This window comes from Ostrinia furnacalis, unplaced genomic scaffold (assembly GCF_004193835.3).
Source record: "Ostrinia furnacalis isolate ACB-3 unplaced genomic scaffold, ASM419383v2 OfSCF7584, whole genome shotgun sequence".
Lineage (NCBI taxonomy): Eukaryota > Metazoa > Arthropoda > Insecta > Lepidoptera > Crambidae > Ostrinia > Ostrinia furnacalis.
The window spans coordinates 492,420-507,384 of NW_021137823.1; the positions used below are offsets into that span (position 1 = coordinate 492,420).

A 14,965-nucleotide genomic window follows, 5' to 3' on the forward strand; every position below is an offset into this window, starting at 1 on the left:
CACCAAGTCAACCTTTCGAGTTTGACGTCTGAAAATTCTTTAGTTTACGGTTCAAGATGGCTCTCAAAGCACTTGTCGGGCAAAGTGAGTAAAATAAATTGTTTTTTCGCAATAAAATAATCATTTTCGAGTGATAAAAGATAGTAGATAATATTGGACAAAAGCTAAATAATGAATTCAAAACGGCAGACACATGTTTTTCTTGAAACAAATCTTTCTTATCGAACGATCCCATCGATGACTAATTATTATCTTTGTTTTACTGTTTTACAAATAATTGTCCCTTTTTGCACTTTTTGCTTTCCGATACTCAATATTAATTACATTATATTCTCAGCTAAAAGTTACAGATGAATTCTAGCATTATATGAATCTTTTTTCTAGGAAATGTCTTTGAAACTGAATCAATTTTTGTAAACATTCATGTTTATTGCCCCAAGATGTCAAGATTTCTATAATTACTGTGCTATTTACTAAAATACCTAGATAACATCCTGTTCAGATTTACTGATATCTACCAGTTTATTACTATTTCGCCTTAATGAGGACTGGTGATGTTTATTGATTTTCTTATGTCATCTGTGTTAGTGGGATGGGGAGGCAGGGCGAATGTACGTCATACCTACTACAACGATACAAAAGAATGAATGATTCTGACTATAAAACATTACAGTAAACATTTTTGATCATGTTAATTTTCTTAGGACACCTACTACTTTTTACTTCTATCACACAGCCTTATGCCTATTATGTTTTAGATGAACTGTTTGAACTCTGATGTACAACTGCATACCTAAGAGATTTGAAACATTTTGAATAATAAATATTTAATGTTTTTCTCTAACAGAGATTATGAATGAAGTTATCCGCTATCGCGGACCCAAAGGCAAGGAATCCCAGCGTATAGAATGGAGAATTCTTATTGTCGACCAACTGTCCATGAGGATGGTGTCAGCATGCTGCAAGATGCACGACATCTCAGCAGAAGGCATAACTTGTAAGTTGTTATTTAATTACTTTAAAATATTTGCCTTACTTGGTTTACTAGACTCTTGAAAGAAAACTTACTAGCATAGTGACACTAGCACTCAAAATAAAATACTATAAAAAATAAATATACCATGCCACAAATTATTGTAACAATAAAAAATCCAAGTAAGAACTTTGTCATTACAATAGAACCATTTCTTTACTTCACAGTGGTGGAGGACATCCACAAGAAGAGGGAGCCATTATGCACCATGGATGGCATATACCTTATTACACCTTCGGAGAAATCAGTTCATGCACTCATCAATGATTTCTCTGTGGGCAATCGCATCATGTACAAGGCTGCACATGTCTTCTTTACTGAAGGTAGGTAATAAGTGTTGGTTAGAAAAAAGTTTAACACAAGCCAAGCTTACTTCATGTTAAAGTCTATCAGTCTTTCAAAGCTCATATTACTCTTTTATCAAGCAAATAGATTAATTTAACATGGATATTGTATCCCTTTGTTTATGTTTTATTGGTTCTTTTTAATGTTTATTTTATCTGGTGAGGAAAAAAGTTTTAATCTAAAACTGTTTATAGCCTGTTTTCCAGTTATCAGAGTTGTTATCATTTGAAATACACAATGCTATATTTCAAAACTGCTAGCTGTGATTAATTAAAAATCCACCTCAGTCCATATACTTAATTAATGTACCTATAATGTAAAACTGACCTTTCAAATATGCATGTAGAAAAATAAAAGCTAAACATTTCAACTATTATGCCAGTCTACATTTCTTATGAGCTGCTAGTAATAATAATATGTATTACATACTAATGGGTGAGATTAATTTCATTTCATTTCTGAATAAAAAGTTCTATTTGATCTCAAATCAAAAACCAGACTCATCTTTACGTTATTTTTTAACATTAAAAATATTAGAATGCTTACATCTTATTTGCGTCTTTTTGTTATGTATGCTTACATTTTTTTATTTGCATTTTATTTTCATTTTACAGCTTGTCCAGATAATCTTTTTGAAGACTTGTCGCGTAGTAAAGTATCGAAATACATCAAAACCCTTAAGGAAATCAACATAGCTTTCATACCATATGAGCAGCAGGTTTGTTTCACATTGTCTGTAATAATTATACATCACTGTTTGAACTTATTGAGAACGTCTTTTTGCATGCTGCATTAGTTTGCCCTGAGGAATTGTTCAATGAGTTGTGCAAGTCTTCAGCAGCAAGGAAAATAAAAACTTTGAAGGAGATTAACATTGCCTTTTTACCATATGAGAGCCAGGTAAATGACATGATTATATTATATTGAAATATTGTTGGATAAGTGTTGAAATCATAAAATTGGTTGATAACTATCAAATCATTCTTTGTGAAAATGAAAAGATTTTCAATTTTGGTCCCAAGAAGTTTTCTAAGAGTAGGCGCACACCGTTGATTTTTAGTTGGCCGATAGTTGTGCCCGATTTTAATTTCTATGAAGAATCGGCCAAATCGAATCGGCTTACTGTGCGCACTCCCATACATGCCTATACTGATCAACTGCCCGACTAAACTATCGGCCGACGAAAAATCAACAGTGTGCGCCTACTCTAAGTGAGCAGTTGCCAGTTATTGTCTGTAATAATTTTTTTATAAGAAATGAAAGTTGAGTGATAATATTATATGATATTCTCAGGTGTTCTCCCTGGACTCGCCGGAGACTTTCCAGTGCATGTACAACCCGGCGTTGGCGCAGACTCGCAACGCCAACATGGAGCGTATCGCCGAACAGATCGCCACGCTTTGCGCCACGCTCGGCGAATATCCCTCCGTGCGCTACCGAAGGTGATACACACACTGTTTATTGCCATTAAAATGGTTTACAACCATTACTTATGAATTACTTGTATCAATATTTATTAACGCAGTCAATCACTGAAGGCCCTGACTTCATCATAAACTAGTGTTCGTTGTATTTTTAAGTTATGTAAACTATAGTATAAAATGCTTTTTATTTTCAGCGATTGGGAGCGTAACGTTGAGCTGGCGCAACTTATTCAACAAAAACTCGATGCCTACAAGGTAATGTCTTTGTATTCGTCACAATCACAATAGGAATTTTATAGCGAATGGAACTGAAATTTTAACAAGTCATGTTTCGCAGGCTGACGAACCTACAATGGGTGAGGGACCTGAGAAGGCTCGCTCGCAACTTCTAGTGCTGGATCGCGGCTTCGACTGCGTGTCGCCGTTGCTGCACGAACTCACACTCCAAGCTATGGCTTACGATCTGCTGCCCATCGAAAATGATGTCTACAAGTTAGTACATACATTTCTTGTAAATCTTTACTATTACGGAACATACATTAATCAAGTATTTTTTGTCTGTATTATGCTTTCACGGAATTCGTTAATATCTGATTTATTAACAATATTCATTTAAAAAAACTTATCATTACGCAAGCAATTGGAGCGAAAATAGCCCTTAACAGCCAAGTAACAAAGCTTCTTATCCTCTAATTACTCTATATTATTTTTCTAGATATGACGCCTCTCAGGGAGGGGCACTGAAGGAGGTGCTCCTGGACGAAAACGACGAGCTGTGGGTGGAGCTCCGCCACCAGCACATCGCCGTCGTCTCCACCTCCGTCACCAAGAACCTGAAGAAGTTCACGGAGTCCAAACGCATGGGTGGAGGTAAGAATTACAATCTGTACTTCAATACAATCCATATCAATATTATAAATGCCAAACTCTGTCTCTCTTTTACCTTTTCACAAACTACTGAACCATATTAGATGGAAAAGTTGTTACAGAAATAGTTTTAAACCAGAGAAAAACATAGGATAGTCTGTTTTGAAACGGGAAAACACGTGCGATAAAGAAAAGTTGATCAATGAAATAGTAATGAAAATGGTAATTTGAGTATACATTCATACATTGACACAATCAAAAACCCTTACCTTAAACTTACTGCTAAATAATGTTATCCCTTAACTTTTAATTATAATGGCTCTTTCTGATTGTCAGGTGACAAGCAATCCATGCGCGACTTGTCGCAAATGATCAAGAAAATGCCGCAGTACCAGAAGGAGCTGTCCAAGTACGCCACGCACCTGCGCCTCGCCGAGGACTGTATGAAGGCCTACCAGGGCTACGTCGACAAGCTCTGCAAAGTCGAACAGGTAGGCATTTAAAAGGCATTTTAGAACACAATAAACCACCCTTAGGCGATTATCACACTGCATCGCGGTCCGCTTGGCGACATATAACGAATCCCGCGCGCAAACGCGTTGTCAGTGTGTTGTGCCGCGCGTGTTTTCTATACAAACTGAGGTACTTGCATATAATGATTAAATCTGTCGTCCGGCGTACCGCGGCGGAGCGCGGTGCAGTGTTATAATCGCCTTATAAGGGATGAGTTTATCGAAACAACTTTACATAATCTTAATTAATTAATTGAGTTTTCTTTTTAGGATTTGGCTATGGGTACTGATGCTGAAGGTGAGAAAATCAAAGACCACATGAGGAGCATTGTGCCAGTTCTGCTAGATCAGGTAATTAATGTCTTTTTAAATACTTTGTAAAGGTTCGGCCAAACCAACGCGATCACACGCGATCAGCCGGCGTGCAGCGATGGCGATCAATGCATTTAAGTCTGGTCGCCATCGCTGCACGCCGGCTGATCGCGTTGGTTTGGCCGAATCTTTAGAAAACCACAATAATGATGACCCTTGACAACTTACTTACAACCCGATCGAGTTAACTGCGCACCTCGCTGGAATGCGATTCTTCGTCGCGTTTGCTCGGAGCGTCGTTGTGACGTCACAGCTGCCGGGTGCGCAGTTAACTCGATCGGGTTGTAATTTTGGATTCAACTGACTTATCAATGTACATTTCCCCAGTCTGTGGTGAACTTCAACAAGATGCGCATCATCGCGCTGTACATCATGTCCAAGAACGGCATCTCGGAGGAGAACCTCAACAAGCTGGTGACGCACGCGCAGCTCGAGCCCTCCGACAAGCAGGCGCTGCTCAACCTCGCCAACCTCGGGCACAACGTCGTCGTCGACGTACGTAATCAAATTATTTTGAAACGTCTAATGCCCGGTCTCTGAGCATGTAGAATTTTGTCCTATGACCCCAAGCTACCCATCCTTATCGCTCGCGCGTAATTAAGTTGCTGTCGCGCTCACACACTCACTGCGGGCGCCCCAGTCGCACAGTCGCGACAACAATATAATTACGCGCGAGCGGTAAAGATGGGTAGATTGGGGTCATTGGACAAAATTCTACGTACTCAGAGACCGGGCTTTAGACGTTTCAAAATCGTTATCTATACGGCTATAGTGGCAAAAATAATAATAAATATCTTGGACAATTTCACACAGCGCCATCTAGCCTCAAAGTAGGCAATTAATATGCTTGTATTATGGGCGCTAGCAACGGATATTCTACCTATCTAGGTATATGTGTACTTTTTTTTTAAATAACATACAGTCATTATAAACATAGTAACACCCAGACAGAAAATAAAATTCATCATTACAACTTCTGCCCGGCCGGGAATCGAACCCGGGACCTCTCGGCTTGTAGTCCGTTCTGAATCTAAAGGCGGGTACAGACTGCTGCAACGCAACATGCAATGCAACACGAAACGAGCATTGCATCAGTGTAGACGCGGGGCGCGCACAATGTGCGCACGAACCGCGCATGTACCTACTCACATCTGTTTCCGAGATGCGCGCGAACGGATCGCTCAGTCTGCAAAAGAACACGCAAAGGAATGGATCGTGACGACCAATTGCGGGCTCTGATGATAGTCAGTGCTTCATTATTAATAGTGAATCATGTGATAAAACGCAGAAGACATCGACGTTGGTGGCGTACAGAGTTGTATAGTCAGAGAGCTGGTGCAAAACTAATGGCCGATATGAGATTAACTGGACAATTTCAACATTTTTCTTGTGTTGTTTCCATCAAATTAGCAATTTCCATCCATGCATCCTCTTTAAAATGTTTTTTATAAAAATTCTCATGTTGTGGATTCCACAAAATTTCCTTCACTTCAATTAATTGAAGCACTTTTTCTTCACTCCACGTAAATGTAACCGCCTCCTCCGCCGCAGTAACGTCGTCTTGTTCCATGTTCGCGCGCGTCTAGCCGTACACACCACACAACCTGTCCACACTGACGCTCCGCGCATACTGCGCGCCTCTTTGTGTTCGGGGAAAAATCCGACAAATTTCGGGTCGCTACGCGCAAGAGTTGCAACAATCTGTTCGTGCGCGTAGTAGACGCGGTTCGTGCGCGCAAGGCGTCTACACTATGGGAATTCTGTTACTTTACATGATACATTGCAGCAATGTGGACGTCAAATTCTTGCATTGCATGTTGCATTACATGTTACATTGCACCAATGTGTACCCGTCTTAAACCACTACACCAAACGGAGCTAATAACCCAGTATTTAATAGAAGCGCCCTCTTATAAAAGTCACAATTATTATTATATGGAACCCTTCAGTGTTGTCCAACGTGGCAAAAATCGGAACTATAACCCAGAATCGACAGTAGCGCCCTCCTGTCAATCTCATAGCTGGAACGGTTCAGTGTAGGTCTTCTTCTTTTTTGATGATGTTGGCAATACACGTCGAGGTCGACTTGATTTGTGCCATTTTCAAGTATTTATGTGATACAAGTTACAAAATGAGATCAAGTAATGATATTATGAAGGATGATAGATGATACCCCTTTGAGTCTCAGTAAAGTTGTGGTGCTTTACTGAGACCTCCTATGGACAACTTGAGAGAACCAGAAGAATCACGATGCACTGTTCTGCTTCACTCGCCCACACTCATGCACGTTCACGAACACTTAATGGTTAATAATCCACCATTATTACACATTAATAGTCGCCCAAACACGAATTTGAGGAAATAAAACAAAAACCGCTAACATGGCGCTTCAGATTCCCGCCAAGAAGTCCTCAGTGTAGGTCATCTTTAACCCAGCATTGATAGTAGCGCCCTCCTATAAATGTCACAATTACATGGAATCCTTCAGTGTTGTCGGTGCTTCAAATCGGTAGCCCAACATCCTGGGGGGGCACCAGACCATTCTGGGCGGGCGTGTCACCTCGGCCCCCCGCTATACAGGGTGTTAGGTAAATGGGTATATAAGCCGACACTAGCTCATGTTAACATGGGCATATAAATGGTATGGTGAAGTCAGAAAATTGATATCTTCATTTTAATTGTTTTAATTTTCACACAAATCGGATTTTATTAAATTTATTTAGTATGAAAATTAAAAAAATTAAAATGATGATATCAAATTTCTGACTTCACCATACCATTTATATGCCCATGTTAACGTTGGCTAGTGTCGGCTCATATACCCATTTACCTAACACCCAGTATACGCGCATGGAGCGTGTATTTCCATGCACTTTGGAGGCGCTAAATCATAGTCGTTAACAAAATGAATTGATTGTTCCACAGGGCAATCGCAAGAAGCAGTATCAAGTGACGAGGAAAGAGAGAATCACTGAGCAGACCTACCAAATGTCACGATGGACACCCGTTATTAAGGTATAAAATCGATGCATTAATTAATGAAGATATAGAAAAACATTCACAACTTTTCTCTCTATCTCAAATGAGAATTCATATTATGTAGGTATAGTGTCTGGGCTCTGTATTGTAATGGTTATAAATAACTTTATTTGGAGAATCTCTTGTTTGCTCGTACGATATTTGATGATAAATATTTAACTTTATTTTTAGATTTATCTAAATCATGTGATGACTCTTACTCAATAACTTAATGAACAAAATTTGAACCTTATTTATAAAATCGGAAATAATTTATCTGTAATTTGTTTATTATGCATTTAGGACATCATGGAAGACGCGATCGAAGATAAGTTGGACCAACGACACTTCCCATTCCTCGCCGGGCGCACTCAACCCTCGGGATACCAGGCCCCTACCAGGTATACAATTCTTTCATAGTAAAGTTGTTTCAACTTAAATATTAATTAGGTAGGTTCTTTTTTTGTCGTTTAGATATGGGCATTGTATAATATTGTAAGTTTAAATACATATTTACGCTTATTACAGCGTGCGCTATGGACATTGGCACAAAGATAAAGCACAGCAGACCATCAAAAACGTGCCCCGTCTCATCGTATTTGTCGTCGGCGGTAAGTTGATTCGTAATATTTTTGTTAAGGCACGTAATTACAGACAGAAAGAACCACACGATTACAAATACGTTTCCTCGCAGGTGTATGCTTTTCGGAAATCCGCTGCGCGTATGAGGTGACAGCTGCGGTGAAGAACTGGGAGGTGATTATCGGCTCGTCCCACATACTCACCCCAGACACTTTCCTCTCGGACCTCAGCTCTCTCACCGCCTAAGCATTTGGATACTCTCGAAACATGTAGCAACTTAAAAATGCAGTCACACTTTAACCAAATATATTTATAAAGAAATACTTTCGTGTGATTATAATCTACTCACATCGTCGAAATTAGCATTACTACTAGGTATCATGTTTGACAGCATATCAACCGGTCTTCTTTTGTGAGGTCACCATCGCATGCGGTATCTCAGTACTGGCCCTTAACATTTAAATGTAATATGGGTGCTGGTGTCTAAAATGTATTAAAACTAGTTTGTGTGAATTTAAATTAGAATTATTGAGAATCATAATAATAGCTTCAATCACTAAATAACTGTGAAAGGGAGATAATTATTGTTATTGCAGTTATAAATATTTTATTTATTAATATTATTTTTACCATTAATTTTTTTTTTTTTCATTACTATAATGTACTACAAGTATTTTACACATAATTATTATAAGAACAATGTTAATGTTTAGACATCTTTTTGAAAATAATTTAATGTCATTGTTTTAATAGTTTTGTTACTATTGTGTAAAATATTTATATTGTTAGCGGATTTTGAAGATTTTAGCTTTCATGTTTAGTTGTTTAAGAAATAGAAATGTTAATTTACTGTAAGTTGACATGTAAAACTATTTTATTTCTGTATCAGACTGAAATTACCGATTTTCTGATGAGCAATACCGTTTTAGCGAAGCTAATTAAGTACTAAATTATTCAATACAAAACGGAATCATCCGTTTATTAGGTAACTATTGTTAGTATAGTTGTAATGATTGCCTTTATCTTATGTGTTATATTAGCTGTAACTTTGCTTCCTATCATATTTAATGCCAAATGCTAGATCTTGACTAAACAAAGCTTAGTTAAACAGTCACAATACTAACATTGTTACTCGTAACCTCTCGCGTGCCGCACGGTCGAACTGCCCCAATGGCTACGTTTGTTTGACGCCTATGCATCGTATTTGTATCTAAATTTAGACTTTACAAATCGCTAGTGTTTTTAAAATATAGACATTTTCATCTTTGCGAATTGTTAACTCTTCTATTACCGTGTTAAACATAAGTGTTAGTCGTGTCTACATTCCGATACTCGGTAAATACAAATTTTATAATTGTATTATTATTGTGTAGGTTTAATTGTAGTTGAACGGTACAAAATATATCACAATTCTATCCAATATCAAAATATAATATTTAATAGCCTTAGCATGGAAGAAGACAGGCTAGTTCTCGCCTTATTTAAAGCCGATATAGCCAATAACGTTGACAAGTAGTTAAATGTTATCTTTCACGTGTACTTATTTATAATACGATAAAAACCTCAATTGGAAAATAAGCACCAATGAAATATACGCAAAAAAATAATTGGATAAGAAACAACTGGGATTGTGGTGTAATATAAACCCCTGTGGTAGGAGTATGTAAACAAACTGATTGTGATATATGATGCTTCGTTATTAAATTATTATTAATGTTATTTGAAGAAAACTGAAAACCCAGTGGTCATGTATTAAAAAAATCAAATGACACGAAGCTGCCACAAGTATTGTAATCATTTGTGCAATTATTGTAGGGAACATAATAAAATTATTGTCTAAACACATTTAATGATCAGTATTGAACTGTTAAAGTTTCATTAAACTATTTAATCATCTTACTTATTGTTTCACTTCTTTCGACAGGTTAACCAAGTAATTATCATGTGACTGTTATCTTTTTTATGTATAAATATTGTCAGTTAACATTATTTACCTGACCTGCAGGCTATCTGCTATCACATAAATACAAACAAAACAGTGAAGACGAGTCAGTATCTCACTGCACGGTATCTCTGCAACTGCGTTCGTAACTAAAAATATGGGCAAAGATCTTGTTATTCTTGCATACTCTGGTGGTTTGGATACCAGCTGCATTTTGAAATGGTAATGTTTTTTGTAGGGTTCCTTATTTTTAATAAATAGTTCTGAACAGTTCCTTTAGATCAACTTATAAAAAGTTCTTTTGCATTAACTTGAACTTATAAAGATTTGATAACTGATTTCACTTATAAAAATAAAAACCTATTAGCATAGTAAACTTAAACAGGGCCAGTTATATTAACTTTGTAATTTGTTAGGTTAATTCAAAAAGGCTACGATGTTGTATGCTACATGGCGGATATTGGTCAAGATGAAGATTTTGAAAAAGCTAAACAGAAGGCAAAGGCCATTGGAGCCAAAGATGTAAGTATAATGAAAACGTATTATTTTTATCATACAAATATGAGTAGATTTATACAATTTTGAAGTAACGAATGTAGATGATACAGCGCAGTGCAGAACAGTCGAGCAGTATCTAAAAGCTGGATAATGACCAAGTCAAGGACGGTTATTCCCAGTCGCCCCCACTGGGAGCAACAGGGAATTTAAAAAAAAATGTCTCAGTTCTCCCCGGTGGCTCCTTTGAAGGGGCAACTGGGAGTATAATTTTGAAACGGCCCAGTCATTATTTTTTATGCCTTTCTTTCTGATTACAGTCATAATATTTTATTGATTAACATTATTGCTGCGTTATTAAAAAATCGCTAGAGGACTTTATTGTTATTTAATTTATATTTACCTGTACAGGTGATAGTTGAAGACCTTCGTAAAGAGTTCGTGTCGAACTACATGCTGCCTGCTATTCAGATGGGTCTTGTCTACGAGAGCCGGTATTATTTGGGAACTTCATTGGCTCGTCCTTGCATCTCGGTCGGCATTGTAAATGCGGCAAAAAAACTCGGGGCCAAGTATGTACCGATATCCTCATGCAGATTTAACGTTTTTTGAAAACAGGTATACCTACTTGATATTTCTTGCTGCTTGCTTTCTGGGGGGATCTGGGGTGGTTGAAGTAAGAAGATAATAAACCACAAAACGCGCACAATGGCCCAATCATGAGGCTAAGTGCGGTATTCGATTGCCCTGCAAAACTAACTAACAGGCAATATGAATCGTGTACACTTTTCACCAAATCTGTTCCTTGTAGAACGCATTATGATTGGTGATAACGTACCTATCTGGTGGTTGCGTTCTTTCTATTTAGCTACAACCGCGAAACACTAGTTAATGTAGGTATTCTCTTCAACAGATACATCTCCCACGGCGCCACTGGCAAAGGAAACGACCAAGTGCGATTTGAACTAAGCGTATATTCATTGTGGCCAGCAGGCAAGGTACGGCGACTATTTATTTATGCCATATAATTAAATGCATTTACGACGACCTATCTAATAAGGTGTAGGTACCTACTTGGGTTGACTGGAAGGAATCGCTTCCTAGCGATAAGACCGCATAACTTATTCCGTTTCAATATAATATATCTTTCCATATAGTCAGATTTGTGTACATACTACAATAAAGAATATACCTATCCATCTAACTTTAATATGCACTTTATATGTACTAAATTAAGATATTGAAAACGAATAGGTAATAGCACCATGGCGACTTCCTGAATTCTTCGAGAGATTTCAAGGCAGAAGTCACTTGATAGAATACGCTAAAAAGGAAAATATACCAGTATCGGCTACCCCTAAAGCTCCTTGGTCCACGGATGAGAACATAATGCATATTAGGTAAGAATTATATTGCTCGCCACCATTTAATTGACATCATACTTTTAGAGCTTCATTGGCCTGCCTATTTACCCGATTACGAAATTATGCAATTGTTTTAGCTATGAATCTGGTGTATTGGAAGACCCGTCGGCGGCGCCTCCACCTGGAATATACAAAATGACTCGCGATCTTCAACAGACTGAGGATTACCCCAGCGTTATTGATATTAATTTTGAAAATGGTGAGTGTCTTTAAGAAGCGTTACTTATTAACTGCATATTTGCATGTTTATGACTATCTTTAAACTGCAAAAAAAGCAGAAAAGTTTTTCTTTACAAATGATCTTTAAAATAATTTCATCTCGCTAAACCATCTATCTAAAAGTTCGATTCCCGATTAGGAAAGGTACAGTAAGTATTCATTAAAGTAAAATATGTTTCATTTCAGGTCTCCCAGTGTCAGTAAGAATTCCAAGTGGCCACGAAAAGGCTCTTTTGGTCACAGACTCCTTGGCTATTGTGGAGACACTTAATAAATTGGGTGGACAGCACGGTATTGGGCGGATTGACATTGTTGAAAATCGTTTTCTTGGTCTAAAGGTCCCTGTTTACTATTATGTTATATTTCGTCCTACATAACAATGTTTATTAGTCTAATATTTTATCTTACAATATAAATACGTCGTTTTTCAGTCAAGAGGACTTTACGAGACTCCAGCTGGTACAATTTTACACATAGCTCATGTCGACTTGGAAGCCTATGCTTTAGACAGAGAAGTGCTCAGGTACGTATTTAGATAGGTTTGTTTTTTAATTGATAGTGAGTTTAAGATGCTAGCATGACCTTATTTTATATTTGTTATTTTCAGGATTAAAAAATATCTGCAAGACAAAATGGCTGATTTTGTATACAATGGATTCTGGTTTTCACCTGAGGCAGACTATACAAAGAAATGTTTGCTACAATCCCAGGATTCTGTGACCGGATCTGTCACAGTCCAGCTATTTAAAGGAAATGGTAATTAGATTATTTTATGTTGTTTATAAGTTTAACAATGAGATCTATGATGTAGAGCAGTCTCTCCCAAAGTGGGCGATAACGCCCCCTTGTGGGCGCTGCAGGCTCAAAGGGGCCCGCGGTAAGAGACTCAGAAAAAAAATCGGGATGTTGTGTAGAGGCTTGGGAGGCGTCATCTACTAGGAGGACTCTTAGACATCGACTGAGCTCGACTCTTGACTACAAAAATGGGGGGCGCTAAAAAATAATTTATTCTCAAAGTGGGCAGTAGACTAAATAAGTTTGGGAACCACTGATGTAGAGCTTCGAAAATTATGTCAAATTTAATCCAAGTCAAAAAGTTATTAATATAAAATTATAAATCTATTTCAGTGACTGTAATAGCAAGAAAAAGTTTGACTAGCCTGTACAATCAAGAGTTGGTGTCCATGGATGTAGCTGGAGGTTTTTCACCAGAAGACAGTACAGGGTTCATCAACATCAATGCATTAAGATTAAAAGAATATGCCAGATTTATCAAACAAACAGAACAATAAAATCACATTACATATTTTTCATACATGTAATCTCAAAATTGGCCAGTAAAAATTGTAAATAACACTTAACTTACTACTTTTATTTTTATTCTTGTATCCATCATACTACTTACAGGGCAAACAATCAGTTATCCAAAGTATAGTATAATCTACATAGAGCCAGTAACTATATTAAGTAGTATAGTGGTAACTAAGATAGCAAACCAAGCAGAGCCCTTTAAACTAAAATAGAAATATGAGTTAAACAAATCAGGGTAAATATTATAACAACTTGTACAGATCACACTGGATATAAAACTTATATTTAATATATTATTACTCTTTATTTATATATGCTAGTGAAATACTCATCTTCTAAATCATACAAATCTGCTGCTATATCATCACGCAATGACATTAGTTTTTGATCACATTCTTGCTGTTTTGTGCGGAATAGTTTAGAGTTTTGTGTTATGGCTTCATTGACTGATGGGAAGTCATTTAATATCAAGTATTGTTTTATATCTGATACTAATTTCATCAGTGACTCTCCAGCTCGAACTGTAAAGAAGATAAGTGAAATTAATCTCAAATACCTAATTAGTGCTTACACTGAACATCCAGTAGGTAGGATATCTTTAAAATACATTAAAATTACATATGAGAAATTACAATATCTCTAAGTATTATAACATAGTAAGTACATCACACAAGACTGATCAAGTTTAAGGTCCAGGAAAAAACTTTTCTCACTGATTAAAGAAGGCATCAAAGTACTGACTGATTTTTATTTCAATAAATATGAGATTGAGAGTAAATTTTTGTCAATAAATATTTTAAGTCTAATACCTATATTTGCAGCTCTGACTTGCATTTCAAATGTGTCTTGTTCAATCTGTGTCATCCTGTTCAATTGTGATTCATTCTCTCCTCTTTCTCCTTTTGCCAATCGAATGATCTCTGAAAATTTTAATTGTGATATATATTACAACTGGACAAATAATAAGAATTGACAGTCCTATTTGAACCATTCTGAGCTTGAATTGATCAAATGAGAGACAAAAAGTGGAAACTGGCTTCATAAAAATAATGTTGCAATCATTATTTTTTTGAAACCAGTTTACTTGGAGCACTACAAGCTGTTATAACAAAATGATATGAAAAGTGTACAATATATTTTAAGTATTATTCTATTTGATTAAATATTTACATATCTGTATTTCTCAAAAAAAATGTACGTAACGAAACGGTAGTAACGAAATAGTAAGGCCATAAGGCTTGTTATACATTGGCGAAATATTGTGAATGCTCTTCATTTATTCAATTCGAAATATTTGTAAGTACCTATGCACCCAAATACGGGGTAATATTAAGGGGTTAGAAATAAAATAAGGGAGTAATCATTCATACTATTTTAATAAAATTATTTTTGTTCCATCATGTTTATCCATTTTGAGTCGT

The 14,965-nt window shown here is 36.7% G+C and overlaps 3 protein-coding genes across 4 annotated transcripts; 2 read left to right on the plus strand and 1 right to left on the minus strand.

Moving 5' to 3' along the window:
• Positions 1-2: 2 nt before the first annotated feature.
• On the plus strand, positions 3-8,760 carry Rop (Syntaxin-binding protein Rop). 2 transcript variants are annotated; one of them, XM_028321890.1, is made up of 15 exons: positions 3-84; positions 848-997; positions 1,201-1,356; positions 1,993-2,096; positions 2,672-2,820; positions 2,997-3,057; positions 3,140-3,294; positions 3,518-3,672; positions 4,006-4,160; positions 4,452-4,532; positions 4,881-5,048; positions 7,479-7,568; positions 7,875-7,972; positions 8,100-8,182; positions 8,266-8,760. In XM_028321890.1, exons 1-15 carry the CDS (start codon positions 57-59, stop codon positions 8,397-8,399), a joined length of 1,767 nt encoding a protein of 588 aa, XP_028177691.1. In that variant the 5' UTR covers positions 3-56; the 3' UTR covers positions 8,400-8,760. The 2 variants fall into 2 exon arrangements, with proteins under 2 accessions (XP_028177691.1, XP_028177692.1); XM_028321891.1 differs by lacking the exon at positions 1,993-2,096 and adding an exon at positions 2,175-2,278.
• Positions 8,761-10,160: 1,400 nt separating this feature from the next.
• Ass (argininosuccinate synthase) lies at positions 10,161-13,914 on the plus strand. The gene is made up of 10 exons (XM_028321907.1): positions 10,161-10,317; positions 10,512-10,617; positions 11,002-11,162; positions 11,504-11,588; positions 11,845-11,990; positions 12,092-12,213; positions 12,420-12,571; positions 12,665-12,756; positions 12,841-12,989; positions 13,362-13,914. The coding sequence occupies exons 1-10, from the start codon at positions 10,253-10,255 to the stop codon at positions 13,523-13,525; spliced, it is 1,242 nt and encodes a 413-aa protein (XP_028177708.1). The 5' UTR covers positions 10,161-10,252; the 3' UTR covers positions 13,526-13,914.
• MED22 (Mediator complex subunit 22) lies at positions 13,561-14,504 on the minus strand. The gene is made up of 2 exons (XM_028321910.1): positions 14,354-14,504; positions 13,561-14,065 (listed from the first exon to the last, which is right to left on the minus strand). Exons 1-2 carry the CDS (start codon positions 14,406-14,408, stop codon positions 13,848-13,850), a joined length of 273 nt encoding a protein of 90 aa, XP_028177711.1. The 5' UTR covers positions 14,409-14,504; the 3' UTR covers positions 13,561-13,847.
• Between the last annotated feature and the right edge of the window lie 461 nt (positions 14,505-14,965).

Bases quoted from the DNA above. Each gene is read 5' to 3' on its own strand.
- Rop (XM_028321890.1), top strand. From the start codon at position 57: ATGGCTCTCAAAGCACTTGTCGGGCAAA. The intron at 1,357-1,992 runs GTAGGTAATAAG...TTCATTTTACAG, and splicing joins ACATGTCTTCTTTACTGAAG to CTTGTCCAGATAATCTTTTT. The intron at 3,295-3,517 runs GTTAGTACATAC...TTATTTTTCTAG, and splicing joins ATCGAAAATGATGTCTACAA to ATATGACGCCTCTCAGGGAG.
- Ass (XM_028321907.1), top strand. From the start codon at position 10,253: ATGGGCAAAGATCTTGTTATTCTTGCATACTCTGGTGGTTTGGATACC. The intron at 10,618-11,001 runs GTAAGTATAATG...TTACCTGTACAG, and splicing joins AGGCCATTGGAGCCAAAGAT to GTGATAGTTGAAGACCTTCG. The intron at 11,163-11,503 runs GTATGTACCGAT...TCTCTTCAACAG, and splicing joins GCAAAAAAACTCGGGGCCAA to ATACATCTCCCACGGCGCCA.
- MED22 (XM_028321910.1), bottom strand. From the start codon at position 14,408: ATGACACAGATTGAACAAGACACATTTGAAATGCAAGTCAGAGCTGCA. The intron at 14,066-14,353 runs GTATTAGACTTA...TCTTCTTTACAG, and splicing joins AGTCAGAGCTGCAAATATAG to TTCGAGCTGGAGAGTCACTG.